At 47.2% G+C, this 18,452-nt stretch overlaps 1 protein-coding gene across 5 annotated transcripts in view; it reads right to left on the reverse strand.

Moving 5' to 3' along the window:
• Positions 1-1,197: 1,197 nt before the first annotated feature.
• Positions 1,198-18,452, reverse strand: part of LOC102444405 (uncharacterized) — a 166,575-nt gene continuing 149,320 nt past the window's right edge. For 2 of the 5 annotated variants that reach the window (XM_089771968.1, XM_089771967.1), the window contains 3 exons: positions 11,593-11,931; positions 2,507-2,616; positions 1,200-1,439 (listed from right to left, as the gene is read on the reverse strand). In XM_089771968.1, coding sequence (XP_089628094.1) covers positions 1,365-1,439; positions 2,507-2,616; positions 11,593-11,931 — 524 coding nt within the window. In that variant the 3' untranslated portion in view covers positions 1,200-1,364. Of the gene's footprint in view, positions 1,440-2,506; positions 2,617-11,592; positions 11,932-18,452 lie in introns of all 5 variants that reach the window. The other 3 variants (XM_089771969.1, XM_075903552.2, XM_089771966.1) reach the window with 3 other exon arrangements.

Consider the following 18,452-nt stretch of genomic DNA (forward strand, 5'->3'; position numbering starts at 1 on the left):
AATCTCTGGCAGTAGAAGTTATTAAGTCTCGGCTTGACAAAGCCCTGGCTGGGATGAGTTAGTTGGGATTGTTCCTGCTTTGGGCAGGGGATGGGACTTGATGACCCCCGAGGTCTCTTCCAGCCCTGGGATCCTATGAGTGCTCCAGCCACTGGGCCATGGGATAATCTGGTGTGGGACTTGCACACTCTCTCCTGTTGAAGCTGTTCTATTGTGGATAGAATCATCGGCTTGGAATCATTGGTGCTCAGTGTTCTAACCCGCAGTCTACAACAGTCATTTACTCTGCCAAGGCCTAACGATTTGTTCAGAGTGTAACAGGTTTTACAGGAGAAATGGAGGGAGCCCCACTTCAGCGTATCCCATAATCCAGCAGGTTGAGCACCAACGTTCCCTCTCATTTTTTCCATCCATGTGTGAAATAAATTTTGTTATATGCACAGAGGTGTGTGCTGATGTGCACTACCAGTAGAAACACACGCTGCTGGTGCTCTGCTAATCAGCTTTGCGGCATTTGAATCTCTCCTGAGTAGCCACCTAAGTGCACAGCTTCTGGGGATCATTTCTGAGCACTCACACCAAAGATCTCCGTTCAGCTCCTTTCTTCCCCTTGAGTGAAAGGGAGCTTTACCTTGGGTCTCACGTTCCCGCTGAGTGCACTAACTGCTGTGCCTAGAAGGTAGGCACCACCATCGCCTCGTTCCTTCAGCCATGTTTTCAGTGGGATACACTTCAGTGGGCAAGGTCTGAGCATACCTATTGGACCAGGCCCTGTAAACAAGAGGCACCCCTCTTCCCCTGGTTCATGGACTGCTCGGGGACTTAGACATCAAGAAGGAGGCAAGCGTGCCCTCGCTCAGACACAGAAACTTAGGAGCCCAGAGACCTTTTACTGCAAAAAAACAGGATTAGGTGGAAGCTGAGGGGAGGTTTTCTGGATCTCAATGTGGCAGCTAAACTGTGACTTAAAGATGCAGCGGTGAGGTGCCTAAGTCCCATTGAGAATCTGAGCCTGATTGCCTCTCTGCGCTCCCCCACTTGCTCCGCTGGAGTGTGAGCAAGAGCAGGTGTGGAGCAAGAGCAGGTATTGCAGCAAGAGGACTTTACACCTCAGCAGCTAACACCGTCATACCTAGCACTTGCTTGCACATGCAGGGATCTCTCTATCGCCGCCCCCAGCACCAAAAGTGGTCTTCACAATTGAGTACATTAAGCAGAAATATTGCAGAAGGCAGGGTTTTACTTTTCACTAAAGAGAACAAATGTCAGTGCATGGAAAAGTAGCTGCTGATGTCCACGCTGCCTCAGCTGAAAACACCTTGCTAATACTTGTTAGAAGTATAGGGTGTGCCCAGAATTCTCCACTATTGTCTGAGGGTTATGTCTTCATACACCATATTTGCTTGATTTTTCTTTCCTTCCTGGCAGTGTTTCTTGATCTGCAACAAAACAAAGAACAATCAACCCCTCCGAGCCAGCAGGAGCCATTCAGGTCTAAGGCTGGACTAGACCCCCTGACAAGGAGCTCTGTTCAGCTCAATGTTCAGGGAGCTAAAAGCAGAAATAACAAAAATGGCCCATCTCAGAGCCCAGAGGGGCTACATAGCATGACAGGCAGAAAGGGCCGGGTTAATCCCTCACATCCTTACAGGCTGTTCCACCAGCAGCTCTTTAGAACAGAGTATCTAAGGCTCCAACAGTTCCAGACAAACTGTGTCATCGCTCTTGTAATTATGGTGAGAGGAGACACGGCTCCCTTAGAAGAGACTTGATTCTACCCTCTCCAGCATCATTCTGCTGCAGTGCCGGTTAAACACACTAAAGGGGACCCCGCACGAGGCTTTCCTTCAGTCCTGTCCTACGACCGGCAAGGACTTTCGTAAATAACCAAGGCGGGTCTGGGAGATGAGTGTGTGTGTCACGCATAGCCCCTGTCCTAGGAGGCTTTTCTGCACCAGCCATCTCAGGCGGCTTTCCTGTGAGGGTAGGGCAGGGACGGATGCCTGTGGCACCCTCTGACCCTGGGCTTTTTGTCACCTTGTGGTGGGCCTGATGTCCCCCACAAGAAGGGGTCTTCCCTCTTGTCCACCCCAGCAGCGCATGGGGGGAGATTCCATTCTTCAGCGATAAGGGCAAGTGCGGGATGGTTTGACTGGAATGCAGGTACCATATCAAGGTTCATTGGCAAAGCGGGGGGCATGGCTTCCATCTCTCTATGACATCAGTATTGCTATATTGTAATGGAGCCTGAAAATGAACCTGGAGCAATATAAACATGACAGACTGTACGTCGCTGAAGGAATCACTGCAGCTTTGAAGTGTAGTCATGATATCGAGGGACATCTGCACTCAATAGGATTGGAGCAGTGGGAAAGGAGGACAAAGGGAAAATGGAAGATTCACTTGGTCACAGAGGTTTGTCCCATGCATGATTTAAAATCCGCAACGTTTTAACTCCTGCCTGCAGTTCAGAAAGCACAGGGCTGTGGCTGAGTGAAATACTTACATCGACGTGAGACAGAATGAGGAATCCCAGCACAGAAACCAAGAGCAAAGTCAGGAAGGAAAGGGCATACGGCACCCAGGAAGCCACGTGGCACTCTGCCTGCTCCATGTCTGTGGGTAATTAACCAGAGAAGAGGCAGAATTACAATCTCATGTAAGAACATTACGTTGCTCAGCAGAGGGTCCACAGGCCAGCAAACAGGAATCCCATCAGTGTCACCAGCCACCATGCCTCATTTCCATTGGTGCATCCCCAGTGTCACACCGCACTGCATCATGGGAAGTGTAAAATGGATTGAAAACTGGCTAGATTGTCGGGCCCAACAGGTAGTGATCAACGGCTCATGTGCAGTGCCCCAAGGATCAGTTCTAGGGCTGGTTTTGTTCAACGTCTTTATTAATGACCTAGATGAGGGGATGGATTGCACCCTCTGCAAGTTCACAGATGACACTAAGCTAGGGGGGAATGCCAGATATGTTGGGGGAAGGGATAGGGCCTATTGTGACCTAGACAAATTAGAGGATTGGGACAAAAGAAATCTGATGAGGTTCAACCTGGAGAAGGGCAGAGTCCTGCCCTTGGGAGGGAAGAGTTCCAAGCATTGTTACAGGCTTGGGACCAACTGGCTAAGCAGGAGTTCTGCACAAAAGGATTTGGGGATTACAGTAGATGAGAAGCTGGATATGAGTGAATTGTGTGCCACGAAGACTAATGGCATATTAAAGTGTATTAGGAGAAGCCTTGCAAGCAGATCTAGAGAAGTGAGTATTCCCCTTTATCTGGCACTGGTGAGGCCACTTCTGAATTATTACGTCCAATTTTGGGACCCCCCAATGTAGAAAGGATGTGCACACATTGGAGAGGGTCCACCAGAGGGCAACAAAAATGATTAGGGAGCTGCAGCACATGACTGATGAGGAGAGGCTGAGGGATTTGAGCTTATTTAGTCTACAGAAGCGAAGAGTGAGGGGAGATTTAATAGCAGCCTTCAACTAGCTGAAGGGATGTTCCAAAGAGGCTGGAGAAAGGCTGTTCTCAGTAGTGACAGATGGCAGAACAAGGAGCAATGGTCTCAAGTTGTGGTGGGAGAGGTCCAGGTTGGATATCAGGAAAAACTATTTCCCTAGGAGGGTGGGGAAGCACTGGAATGAGAGGCTGTTCTCAGTGGTGACATATGCAGACCGAGGAGCAATGGTCTCACGCTGCGGCGTGGGAGGTCTAAGTTGAATATTAGGAAAAAAACATGGCAACATGACTGTGCACTGGGCTCCATGTCCCTGGGGCTGCAGCTACCCAGCTTGGTTATGTAGCTCCTGGAAGCTAAGGGGTTCACGCCCCCTCCCGATCCTACATATTCTGCCTCCTGCTCCAATGCTGCTGTGCAGATCGGGGTGGTGCAGCTGGTCAGACGTTGCTGCTGCCTTCGTGGGGTGCCAGGGCCTGGGCTAAGCTGCAGCTGCTCTCCTTACCTTGTGTTTTGCTGTGCCCAGCCAGTGGCTGGAACCAACTCTAGGCAGCCCTGGGCTCTGCATGCCCCAGCCCCAGAGCCTCAGCCTGCAGGTGAGGGGCGAGCCCTGGGCAAAGGACTGGGCTGGGCAGGGAAATGACTTTGCCCCCCCCCGCCCCTCCTCACGCCAGCACTGCTCCCAGAGGCCTGCAAGTCCCAGCACTGCCCCCCTGCCAGTGTGTGCGCTGGGGGCACAGGGATGTGGGGGAGAAGGGGATGAAGGGGGATGCCCTGTACACTTGAGGCTACCAAGAGGGATTAATGGATCTGCTAAAATGTAGGTAGGACTCTTATTTCACAGGTACCAATGGCACGCAGATCTGCAAATAGAAGTGCAGACGTTAGATCTTGGCACCCCACTTCTGAACAGTTGCTGAGCCCTGGTATAAAGCCATGTGAGGGCGACTCTCCCACCTGACAGAACAGCGCTTCACTTTCCCTTAAAAGTACAGTTGAAGGTCATAGGCTCAAACTCCCCTGCTCCTTACATGGAGGAGATGGTTACTGAGACCTGATATTTACTCGTGACACAATTACCTGCTGCTATGATTTCTCTGGCGCTAGCAGCAGCATCATTACTGACACATGGTACCATTATACCTGACAAATGGGAGATATTGGAGTTTTGTGCAAGAGGCAAAGTCACAGTATTGGAATCTGAGACCTTGATACAAAACCCAAAAGAGACAGATTCCTATGAACGCTTTAGATATGCTGTGCTATATAACCTCACCTAATGGAGAAGCCTCTGACGCCCTTCTGAGGCTATGTCCACACTACAGAGTATTTGTGGAAAACAGCCATTTTACCGCAAAAACTTGTGGAGCGTCCACACCTGAAGTGCGTTTCTGTGCAAAAAAATCAAAAGAGCAGAGGGGTTTTTCTGGTGTAGGAATTCCTCTTTCTATGAGGATTAACTCCTTTTTGTGCAAGAGCTCTTGCACAGAAAAGTGTTGTGATGGGGGGCAGTCACAGACAACCCCTTGGGGTGACTCCCGGGGTGCTGACACGTGGCCACTGTCGCTCTCCTTTCTGTTCTCTGGGGCTCCTCACTGACCAGTCCTTTTTCCGGAGGATCGAGGCCAGTGTAGACGCTCTTTTCCGGCTTTTCTAAAAGCCGGAAAAAAGCGGCGGACATTTTTATTTAAATGCCGCGGGGGATTTATTTCCCTATTACGACTCGTGAAATTAACATGCCCCTTCCGGAAAAGGGGCCTATGTAGACGTAGCCTCCATGTCTCTCTTTCACATATTTGAAACTCACAAATTATTCCCTACTCAATGGGTCTAATTTTACACACACTAATGATAGGGTATGTCTACACTACAGCACTAATTCGAACTAACTTAATTCGAATTAGTTAATTCGAACTAAGCTAATTCGAATGAGTGCTCTAGACCTAAAAACTAGTTTGAATTAGCATTTTGCTAATTCAAACTAGCATGTCCACATTGAGTGAACCCTGAACCGAGGTAAAGGATGGCAGGAAGCAGTGCCGGCAGGGCATCAGATTAGGACTTAGAGCGTGGAGCTGCTGTCTCAGGCTAGCCGAGGGCTGTGCTTAAAGGGTCCTGACCCCCACCCCGGATGGACAGTTCTCAGGGGTTCCCCGCCTGCAAAGCAGTCCTGGCTTGGAGTGCCCTGAGTGCCCACACTCAGCACATCACAGCACTCGGCCATCAGCCCGGCTGCACTTGACACAGCTGCCATCGGGGGGGGGGGGGTTGTCAATCGGAGGGCTGCAGGAGAGCTTCCACCCCGAGGAGCCCGCAGAGCCACCCCAGTCCTCCCCATTGGGGGCTCGTACCCCATTCCTCCCTCACCTCCTTCCACTTACCCCTCCCTAGCCCCCCTTCCTGATGTACAAAATAAGGGTATGTCTACACTACAAAGTTAATTCGAACTAACGGACGTTAGTTCGAATTAACTTTGATAGGCGCTACACTAGCGCTCCGCTAGTTCGAACTTAATTCGAACTAGCGGAGTGCTTAGTTCGAACTAGGTAAACCTCATTCTACGAGGACTAAGCCTAGTTCGAACTTACTAGTTCGAATTAAGGGGTGTGTAGCCCCTTAATTCGAACTAGTGGGAAGCTAGCCCTCCCCAGCTTTCCCTGGTGGCCACTCTGGCCAACACCAGGGAAACTCTATTGCCCCCCTCCCGGCCCCGGACCTCTTAAAGGGGCACGGGCTGGCTAAGGTGCCCGTGCCAGGTGCAAGCCTGCCAGCACCCAGCCAGCAGACCCTGCACCTGGCACGGCTCAAGCCACCCACCCGATGCCCCCCAGCCCTCCGTCTTTTCCCAGGACCAGGCTGGCGGCTCCCGGGAGCTTGCCCGGGACCGCAAGAGGCGGGCGCCCGCCTGGTCTAGTGCGGACATCGTGGACCTTGTACACGACCTCCGCACTAGGCACAGGAAAGTGGCCATCTAGGGCAGGAGAGCTGCCAGCCTGGCCACCTAGGAGCAGGTGTGCATGAAAATCAAGGTGGTCCACGGAGACCCCCGACCCTGAGCCCTGAGCTTACAATGGCCGTACTGGGTCAGACCAAAGGTCCATCTAGCCCAGTATCCTGTCTGCCGACAGCAGCCAACCCTAGGGACCCTGGAGGGGATGGACCGAAGACAGTGACCAAGCCATTTGTCTCGTGCCATCCCTCTCCAGCCTGCCACAAACTTTGGGCAGGGACACCACTCCCACCCCCTGGCTAATACCACTCCATGGACCCAACCTCCATGACTTTATCTCACTTCTCTTTAAACTCTGTTCTAGTTCTAGCCTTCACAGCCTCCTGCAGCAAGGAGTTCCACAGGTTGACTCTTTGCTTTGTGAAGAAGAACTTTCTGTTATTAGTTTGAAGCCTGCTATTATGGGGGGAACTAATGAAGAACTTTTCTTTATGCACCCTCTCCACACTACTCATGCTTTTATAGACTCCTATCATATCTCCCCTCCATCTCCTCTTTTCTAAGCTGAAAAGTCCCAGTCTCTTTAGCCTTTCTTCATATGGGACCTGTTCCAAACCCCTCATCATTGTAGTTGCCCTCCCCTCTCCCACCCTCTCTCTTCCCCTCTCCCACCTCCTTTTCCCAGTCTCCCCCAGTTTTGTTCAATAAAGAGAGATTCCATTTTGGAAGACAATTGTCCTTTATTTTGACTTGTGCTCTAAGTCCTCATCTGATTCCCTGCTTCCGGCCATCCTTAACCCCGGTTCAGGGTCCACTTAATGTGGACATGCTAGTTTTTTAGTCTGGATCCGTTAGTTCGAATTAGCTTAGTTCGAATTAGCACTGTAGTGTTTTATTTAACAAAACTGGGGGAGATTGGGAAAAGTGGGAGAGGGGAAGAGAGAGGGTGGGAGGGGGAGGGCAACAACAATGATCAGGGGTTGGGAACAGGTCCCGTATGAAGAGAGGCTAAAGAGACTGGGACTTCTCAGCTTAGAAAAGATCTCTTCTGCAAAAAGGTTCTTGCTCAAGAAGCCTGTAGTGTGAACATAGACTGAGGTATCCTGATTAGACAGAGCTCCATGTATCAAGTGTGTGGTAGTTTTGAAGGGCTGCAGGGTCTATGATCGCAACCTCTGGGACTGGACTATGCAGAGGGTCTTTGGCCTCCGCTTTGAAGGCCGGGTCTGGGCTGAGGAGACACTGTGTGGGAGCCCTGTTGTTCTTGCTGGGCTTGAAGGCATGTGAGTAGAGTTAAGATTACACTGTAGCTGCCAGCTCATTAGTGCCGAGTTCTGCCTTTTGGGCCCCTTCCCCACAGCTAGACACCGGGGGCTATGTCTACATTGGCATCCCTTTCCGGAAAAGGGATGCTAATGAGACACTTCGCAATTGCAAATCCGCAGGGGATTTAAATATCCCCCGCGGCATTTGCATTTACATGGCTGCTGCTTTTTTCCGGCTCGGGGTTTTTGCTGGAGAAAAGCGCCAGTGTAGACGTGATTCTCCGGAAAATAAGCCCTTTCCTGGAAGATCCCTTATTCCTACTTTCCCAATCCCGAGCCGGAAAAAAGCGGCAGCCGTGTAAATGCAAATGCCGCGGGGGATATTTAAATCCCCCATGGATTTGCAATTCCGAAGTGTCTCATTAGCATCCCTTTTCCGGAAAGTGGTGCCAGTGTAGACACAGCCCAGGAGTAGAAGCAGGAGATGGTCAGTTGTGCAGCAGGTCTGAAGTTGGCTTGCAGACAATTGAGGAAAGAGACACTTACCCCTGGGCTATTGCTCTCTCGTGTAATAGCCGGGTCTGCCAGCTAGGACTGTGCAGCCTAAGCTGGGCACAACACAAATGTGCCAAATGCCGTGATTCTCCTCGACTGCTTTTGCTGCACATGCAATCATAGAATCATAGAATACTAGGACTGGAAGAGACCTCGAGAGGTCATCGAGTCCAGTCCCCTGCCCCCATGGCAGGACCAAATACTGTCTAGACCATCCCTGATAGACATTTATCTAACCTGCTCTTAAATATCTCCAGAGATGGGGATTCCACAACCTCCCTGGGCAATTTATTCCAGTGTTTGACCACCCTGACAGTTAGGAACTTTTTCCTAATGTCCAACCTCAACCTCCCTTGCTGCAGTTTAAGCCCATTGCTTCTTGTTCTATCCTCAGAGGCCAAGATGAACAAGTTTTGATCCTCCTCCTTATGACACCCTTTTAAATACCTGAAAACAGCTATCCTGTCCCCCCTCAATCTTCTCTTTTCCAAACTAAACAAACCTAATTCCTTCAGCCTTCCTTCATGGGTCATGTTTTCTAGACCTTTAATCATTCTCGTTGCTGTTCTCTGGACTCTCTCCAATTTCTTCACAACTTTCTTGAAATGTGGTGCCCAGAACTGAACACAATACTTCAACTGAGGCCTAACCAGCACAGAGCAGAGCAGAAGAATGACTTCTCGTGTCTTGCTCACAGCACACCTGTTAATGCATCCCAGAATCATTTTTGCTTTCTTTGCAATGGCATCACACTGCTGACTCATATTCAGCTTGTGGTCCACTATAACCCTTAGATCCCTTTCTGCCGTACTCCTTCCCAGACAGTCGCTTCCCATTCTGTATGTATGAAACTGATTGTTCCATCCTAAGTGGAGCACTTTGCATTTGTCTTTATTAAACTTCATCCTGTTTACCTCAGACCATTTCTCCAATTTGTCCAGGTCATTTTGAATTATGACCCTATCCTGCAGATTAGTCGCAACCCCTCCCAGCATGGTATCATCTGCAAGCTTAATAAGCGTACTTTCTATACCAATATCTAAATCGTTGATGAAGATATTGAACAGAGCCGGTCCCGAAACAGACCCCACAGAAGTCCACTTGTTATGCATTTCCAGCAGGATTGTGAACCATTAATAACTACTCTCTGAGTACGGTTATCCAGCCAGTTATGCACCCACCTTATAGTAGCCCCATCTAAGTTGTATTTACCTAGTTTATCGATAAGAATATCATGCAAGACGGTATCAAACGCCTTACTAAAGTGTAGGTACATCCACTACTTCTCCCTTATCTACAAGACTCGTTATCCTATTTAAAAAAGCTATCAGAATGTTTTGACATGATTTGTTCTTTACAAATCCATGCTGGCTGTTCCTTACACCTTGCCACTTTCCAAGTGTTTACAGACGATTTCCTTAATTACTTGCTCCATTATCTTCCCTGGCACAGAAGTTAAACTAACTCATCTGTAGTTTCCTGTGTTGTTCTTATTTCCCTTTTTATAGATGGTCACTATATTTGCCCTTTTCCAGTCTTCTGGAATCTCTCCTGTCTCCCATGATTTTCCAAAGATGATAGCTAGAGGCTCAGATAACTCCTCTATGAGCTCCTTGAGTATTCTAGGATGCATTTCATCAGGCCCTGGTGACTTGCAGGCATCTAACTTTTCTAGGTGATTTTTAACTTGTTCTTTTTTTATTTTACCTTCTAAAACTACCCCCTTACCATTAGCATTCACTATGTTAGGCATTCCTTCAGACTTCTCAGTGAAGACCGAAACAAAGAAGTCATTGAGCATCTCTGCCATTTTCAAGTTTCCTGTTATTGTTTCTCCCTCCTCACTGACCAGTGGGCCTACCCTGTCCTTGGTCTGCCTCTTATTTCTAATGAATTTATAAAAAGTCTTCTTGTTTCCCTTTATTCCTGTAGCTAGTTTGAGCTCATTCTGTGCCTTTGCCTTTCTAATCTTGCCTCTGCATTCCTGTGCTGTTTGCCTAAATGTGCTGGCCTGAACTCCTGCTTCCTCAGTGCCTCCTTCTCTCAAGAGCCCAGGACTACAAGCTTGAGGCAGAGTGCTCACTGTGGGTTCGTGTACATTGCACCGTTATTTTGAGATAACTGGTGTTATTGCGAAATTACAATGCGATCATTTACACAGACATTCCATTATTTCAAAATAATTTTAAAATAACGGACGGCTTATTCCGAAATCTGTAAACCTCATTCTACGAGGAATAATGCCTATTCCAAAATAGCTATTTCCAAGTAAACCGTGTGTAGATGCTCCACTGCTGCTATTTCGATATAGCCCCTCCTGGGGCTCTAAATCAAGGTAGCCATCCACATTAGGGAAGCCTGCCTTGGACTAATTTTGAGGCTTCCCTGCATTGTAGACATGCTATTTTGAAATAAGCTATTTTGGAATAGTTATTTGGGAATAGCTTATTTCAAAATAAGTGTGCAGTGCAGCCTGAAGGTGGGGTGGATCATGTTTTCCTCTCCTCCCCTCTTCATGTAGGGTATGTCTACACTAGCTCGTCAGTTCGAGCTAGGTAGGGTAATGAGGGCAAACGGAGTTACAAATGAAGCCTGGGATTTAAATATCCCGGGCTTCATTTGCATGTTCCCGGGCGCCGCCATTTTTAAATCTACCTTAGTCTGAACTCCGTGACCACGGATACATGAGGCACTGACTAGGATGTTCAAATTAAAGATCCTAATTCAAACTACTGTTACTCTTTGTGGAATGAGGAGTAACAGTAGTTCGAAATAGGATCTTTAGTTCGAACTACCTACTCCGTGCCGTGAGTTGCCGCGGGCACGGAGTTCAGACTAAGGGGGATTTAAAAATGGCGGTGCCCGGGAACATGCAAATGAAGCCCGGGATATTTAAATCCCGGGCTTCATTTGTAACTCCGCTTGCCCTCATTACCCTACCTAGCTCGAACTAATGAGCTAGTGTAGCCGCACCCATAGGTGTTACGTGGAGCTATAAAACTATGAAATTTTTGTTTTCTGTATGTTGCTGGTTAACATATCTAAGGAATCTTCTCAATGCAGAAAGAACAACCATTTCACTTCAGTCTTGCTGCAGCTGTTACAGATGACACACACTCTGGATTCTGATGTTTGTTCTTTCTTGCTGCCTTCAAATTGGAAAATTATGGTTTTCATATTGGAATAAAACATATAACTTACAACATCACTTCTCTTCATAAAACCATCTGCTAATATACTGAAAAACATAACCGTTCAGTTAATGTTCTTCCACTTCCTCAGCCCTTTCATCTGAAACAATACTCATTGGTTTTGCACTAAAAACCCCATAAAATAGAAGAATGTTAGGTACCTTTCACCACCAGCATGGTGCCTTGGCCCGACACAGTGCGGGGATCACCGTTTACTAGCACGCTTCCTTGACAGACATACAAATCCGTGTCATTTTTCTGCAGCCCATGCAGTGTTATCCTCACTCCTGTTGAAAGTACAGTGCTCTCGATGCGAGTTTTGTAGCGTAAGTTTGCGGTATGGTTTTCACTGTTATTTCTGAGGTATAGCACTTCCATGTCATTCACAAGTACTCTTCTCAAATACATCCCTGCTAGCTTCCCATTATTGGTAATGGAGCAAGTGATGTTGATGGATTCTCCTTCATGAACCATGAGAATAGCTGGTTCCTGTGTAATATCTGCATGAAGAGAGGAGGAAAGGAAAACATTCATTACCGGGTGGCCTCACACTAGCAAGCTCTTGCCCTTACATAACACGTCTTCAGAGCAATACACTTTGTATAACAGTGGAAGGCAGCTCCCTGAACACAGTTCCAGCCCAATGCCAAGGGAATTCTGGGACTTGTAGTTCAAGCACAGTTAGGCTACTTCTAAACTACAACCCTCCAGAGGCATAGAGAGGGTGTTATGCGGCCGGGGGCGAAGGCAAAATTTGTGCCCCCCACTGCTGCCGCCATCGTGTAGCAGGACCCCGAACCTGACACATGGCTGAGCCAGACCCTGGGGGAGGGGGGGTCTTGTACTGCATCTCACCCCACTCCTTCGAGTTTGGGGCCAGGCCCCGCACACACTAACCCTTCGGAAGAGGTGGAGGAGGGTCAGGCTGGGGGCAGGGAGGCGACTCCAGATGGCAGCGGAGGGCAGAGGAGGAGCAGACAAGCAGAGGGATGATGGGGAGTGGAGGGGCACTAAATTGGCACCCTACTAGTGTGGCACCTGGGGGCAACACCTCTCTGCCCCGTGCCCTCCTCTCTACACCACTGTAAATGATCCATCTTTTAGGATATTTATTGTTAAATGAATTACTTATTTTACTAACTACAGACAAATATAAATTATAAAGTTTTGGGGGTTTATATTCTGTTAAATAATTTTTTCTCTTTAGTTTGTTCATATCCTGTTCTCATTTATTTTAAGCAATCTGTAATACTTCCTAACTGCCGCGTTACTTACTAGTTAACCTAGTTATTTTTCACAGCGATAAATTACATCTTAATTATGAATATAAGAGATGAATTTACCTGTTAAAATAACACTCCAAAATACTTTTAAATAAAAGTAACACATAACACAAGAATTGTCCTCACTTTCCTGAAAGCATTAGAGTGGGAGGGAGAGGGGGTGCTCTGAGGGAGCGAAGAGGGATGGGGTGATGGGTGTACCAGGCTCTGGGGGATATTTTGTTAATGTTTTGTTTTTTATTTATTTATATCCAAATAAAATCACAAAAGGTATATTAATTTTATATCAATGAATATATGTCAATTTTTTTGCAATTGCATGAATAATTATATGTTTATGCAAAATCTCAAACTTACAAAGTATCTAAATTTTCACAGAAGAATGTTCTATTTGATTAACCATGGTTTATACTTGTTTTTATTTCAACAAAACAACGTATGTATCATATAAAAAATGAAAAGTACCTAAAAATTATATTTAAATTAAAAATTATTTTATATGAGCAAATAACAATTTTACACATTACATTATTTTATTATATTAAAACAAGACCTGAGAAATTATAAAATATACCTAAAACATAATCTATAATAATAAATAATTATGACTTTCCGATAGCAGTACATTTTTGTTGGTGTTTCTGAAAGCTATCAGTTATCATTTGTGTGGCCCTCAGTGGGCTTCAAGTTTGACACGCCTGATCTACATGTTTGTTAGCCTTTAAAGTGCTACCAGACTATTGTTTTTTAAGTTTTTCCTTTTGCTATAAAGTATCTTTTATTTAAAAAAATTATAAATAACCCTAATGCACTCACCCCTCCCCTTCAGCCAGGTCCCTCAGTGTCCCCAATGCCAATGCAGTCACCCCTGCCCCACAGCCAGGCACCTCCTCATTCCAATGCAACCACCCCTTCCCCAGAGTAGGCACCCCAGCTCTCTCCATAACAATGCAACTGTAGGTAAATCTCAGTCATCTCTGCATTAATCATTTTCTCACTGAATTTTTTTTATTTTAACTTTGTATCAAGTCCTTTTAGCATTGTAATAAGTCTTTAGTTTGTTGTATTAAGTCCTTTTATAGAAACTTTGTATACTTTTAAAGAACACAGACACTTTGTATTAAGCCTTTTTACATAGAAACCTTGTATCTCATAAACTTTGTACCCCCTTTTGCTAAATTGATTGTCCTGTTGAGTGAGTGAGGTGTGAATGGATAAGGCATGAAAGACAAACACCTCTGGGCACTTGCAATGGTTAGAGAAAGGTGGAAGCGTGATTCAAGAACAATAAGAACAATGGGACCTGTGAAGAGGGCTCATTGAAAGAAGACTGGACCTATGGATGCCTTGGGGGTCAGCAGCAAGTGCCTGCTTTTGGATCTCCCTGTTTGAAGGTGAATGGGACAGCATTAAGATAAGACCCAGAAGTAGGTGCCATAGACAAATAACCACATATGTATGATGACTCTGCATGAGAGGGAAGACACTACACATCTAAGGCATCTTGCAGTCAACATGGGAACATTGATCTGGCTCCAACTCTCCCCAACCTAACTCACCTGGCCAATGCAGTTAGGTGGAACAAGACATGGTGTATGTCTGCGTGTGTGTGCTTATGCATATGATAAGTGTTGACTGCTATTTGTGTGTTACCAATAAATGTGGCATTTTGCCTTTTCCCCCGAAAAGATCCCGTGTGGTACTTTTAAGTACAACACAACCACTCCTTCCCCAGAGCCAGGCCCCCGCAGCACACCCCATCCCAATGCACTCACCTCACCCCTGCCCCAGAGCTAGCCCCCTCCTCCCGAGTACTCCCCATCCTAATGCACTCACCCCTCCCCAGAGGCCAGGCACCCCCAGCACTGGGAGTGCCCCCCACCCATCAAATCCTCTCCTTCTCCCCCCACAGAGCCAGGCACCAGAGGAAAGGGATGGGGTAAGTATAGGAAATCTTATCTTTAAAGTCGCTGCTGCTCCTCCCACCCAGCTTGGCTGCCTCCGCTCACAATGTGTAGAGGAAGGCAGCACATAGCCAGCTCTGAGTCCCGAGTCTCTGCTCAAAGCATCACGTGGGCCAGAGCAGCATGCGCTTCATTCCCACCTGAGCTCAGTGCCCCCTTAGCATGGAGCGTGGGGGCAACTGCGCCCCTTCCCCTCTTCGCTACTCCTCTGCACCCCTCTGTCGCCAGAGGGAGGTAAATTAGATGAATCAAAAGTGAAAATGAAGCCAGGAATTAAATATCCCATGCACAATGGTGGCCGCTGCTTTTTTTCGAAATGGGGCTTTTCGAAAAAACCATCAATGTAAACGGGACATTTTTGACAGAAATGCCCCGTTTCAAAAGATCCTGTACGCCTTCTGTCAAAAATGCCCCCTTTAAACTGCCATTTTTTATAAAAACCCGGTATTGAAAAAAAACCCAGAGGCTACCATTATGCAAATGAAGTGCGGAAATTTAAATCCCAGCTTCATTTGTACTTTCGATACACCTAATTTATATCCCTCTGCTGACAGAGGAGTATAGTTTAGATGTAGCCTTAGATGTGTAGGCTGAGGGCAAGGCTTGATGGGAGGTGAAGCAGGATATAAAAGGCCAAGCCACTTTCTTAGTTTATAAAGAGACCTGGTGGGGACAGAGAGTGTTTGGTAGTCTGGCCACTGGGAGATGTGATAAGGAACAGCAGAAATAGTTTGGCTTCTCCAAGCAAGTCCTGAAGAGGAGCAATAGCTCTCTGGAACCTGTAGAGCCTAGGGGTGAGACAACGTGAGAGAAAGAGGGTTGTCTGCACACCCCATTGATTGGTATGTGGGGCTCCCCAGGGAAAAAGCTGTAGTCTGAAAAGGGCAAAGGATTATCTACAGGCCCCAGAGGAGGGCTGTGGTAGCCTGAGGAGGTGTGGGTGGATGGGGTCTGCTGTTGGGATATATTTTGTTTAGTGATAAGCCAAGGATTGAGAGGGGAAGCTTTAGTTTGGAATTTGAATCATTGTGTGTGTGTGAGACAGAGGGTATGTCTACACTACCCTCCTAGTTCGAACTGGGAGGGTAATGTAGGCATACCGCACTTGCAAATGAAGCCCGGTATTTGAATTTCCCGGGCTTCATTTGCATAAGCGGGGAGCCGCCATTTTTAAAACCCCGCTGGTTCGAACCCCGTGCAGCGCGGCTACACGGGGCACGAACTAGGTAGTTCGAACTAGGCTTCCTAGTTCGAACTACCGTTACTCCTCATTTCCCAAGGAGTAACGGTAGTTCGAACTAGGAAGCCTAGTTCGAACTACCTAGTTTGTGCCCCGTGTAGCCGCGCTGCACGGGGTTCGAATCAGCGGGGTTTTTAAAATGGCGTCTCCCCGCTTATGCAAATGAAGCCCGGGAAATTCAAATCCTGGGCTTCATTTGCAAGTGCGGTATGCCTACATTACCCCGCTAGTTCGAACTAGCGGGGTAGTGTAGACATACCCAGAGAGAGAGAGAGAAAGAGAGAGAGACCAGCAGAAGTATCTGTCAATTCTAGGACCCATATTAATGGGGCTAATTAAGTGGGCCAAAATTGGCTTTGTAATGCCACAGGACAACCCTATCTAAAATGAGAGGTGAACAAAGATCAGTCCCTTCTAATAGCCACTTTCCTTCCCCTGACCATCTCAGAAGCTTATCTCCTTTGCCTTGGCTGGGATTTCTCACTCTGGGTCATTTGGAATCTGAATCCAAACACGTGAATGTGCAGCCTTTACCTTGGAGCCTGCCTTCCTCCAAGCTGCCTGAGTTTTCCTTGACAACACTGCTCAATCAACTCACAATACTCCCCCTCTCCTACACACACACATTCAGCATGCCCAGGTTCCCAGGTTTCCATCCTTACATTGTCCTTCTGTTTCCCATCCAGCATCTTTGGCCCTGGCTAACTGACCTGCTTCCCCTCCTGTGTTGCTAGAAGCTGCCACTGAGCAAGATGAGGGGGGCATGGATTTAAATTCACTTTGGTGCAGAGGACCCACTACTCCCTGCAATGGACTGAAGTTACAGCAGCTACAGTGGAGGAGCTATGATAGCTGCATTGGCCCTGTTTGGCATGTAGATTTCAATATCAGGCACTCAGGCTATATGCTTAGATTGTACGTTGCGATGGATAGGAGGAGTGCTGGCCAGCACCCGGTGACTCAAGCATTAAACTCAGGTAGCCAGGTGGTATGGGCAAAAAGCCAGGAAAGCCAATGGGAAAGACTGTTGAAATTTAATTTGAATATTGATACCTTGTTGCTGTTCCTTTGTGCGAGTTCTAAGTTAGGAGCTGGGGGAAGCAAAATGGAGAAATCAAATGGAATTACCATGCCTACAAGAAATATTGGCCTTGGGAACAGAATAGGCCTTGAAGTACGGTTCAGTACAGATTGTGAGTAGAGAGAGGAATGTATGTTTAGTTGCGATCAGGGTATTTTTCTTTGTTTGGGTTTGGTTAAACTTCTCTGTTTGAAATGCATGTGCCTCCTTTCCCTCCACTCATTATACCTGTGGGCTACGTCTACACTGGCCCCTTCTTCGGAATAGCCATGTTAATTTAGAACTTTGGAATAGGGAAATGCGCGGGGGATTTAAATATCCCCCCGCCGCATTTGCATTTTTATGGCTGCCGCTTTTTTCCAGCTTGTAGATAAGCCGGAGAAAAGCGCTAGTCTGGACGCGATCCTCCGGAAAATAAGCTCTTTTCCGGAGGATCTCTTATTCCTACTTTCAAGATTTGCCTATTCCAAAGTGCTACATTTGCATCCCTATTACAGAATAGGGGCCAATGTAGACACAGCCAAGATGTGCCAGAGATACCATTTTTTCTCTGTGTTTTAATCTGTTCTTTTCTTAGTTGCTGTATAACACCTAGCATCCAAGTATGCCTTTAAAAGTATCTCTTTTTCTTCTATCAATAAAATCACCATTTTTAAGGTAATGATTTGATTCTTGTGTCCTGAAAAATTACAGGAGGTCTGTGTGTGTGCCTACCTAGGCTGAGAGGTCAGTTATCAGAGACTGTTATAGAATCATAGAATCATAGAGTTGGAAGAGACCTCAGAAGGTCATCAAGTCCTTCCCCCCTGCCCAAGGCAGGACCAATCCCAACTAAATCAAACCAGCCAGGGCTTTGTCAAGCCGAGACTTAAAAACCTCTAGGGATTGAGATTCCACCACTTCCCTAGGTAACCCATTCCAGTGCTTCACCACCCTCCTAGTGAAATAGTTTTTCCTAATATCCAACCTTGACCTCTCCCACTGCAACTTGATACCATTGCCCCTTGTTCTACCATCTGTCACTACTGTGAACAGCCTTTCTCCAGCCTCTTTGGACCCTCCTTTCAGGAAGTTAAAGGCTGCTATCAAATCCCCCCTCACTCTTCTCTTCTGCAAGCTAAACAAACCCAAATGCCTCAGCCTCTCCTCATAGGTCACGTGCTCCAGCCCCCTAATCATTTTGGTTGCCCTATGCTGGACCCTCTCCGATGGGTCCAAATCCTTCCTGTAGTTGGGGGCCCAGAACTGGCCACACTACTCCAGATGTGGCCTCACCTGAGCCAAATAAAGGGGAATGATGACATCTCTGGATCTGCTTCCTGGCAATGCTCCTCTTAATGCAATCTAATATGCCATTAGCCTTCTTGGGTACAATGGCACACTGTTGACTCATATCCAGCTTCTCATCCACTTTAATCTCTAGGTCCTTTCCTGCAAGAACTGCTACTTAGCC

Source organism: Pelodiscus sinensis, chromosome 20, assembly GCF_052426305.1.
Source record: "Pelodiscus sinensis isolate ZL-2025 chromosome 20, ASM5242630v1, whole genome shotgun sequence".
NCBI lineage: Eukaryota > Metazoa > Chordata > Testudines > Trionychidae > Pelodiscus > Pelodiscus sinensis.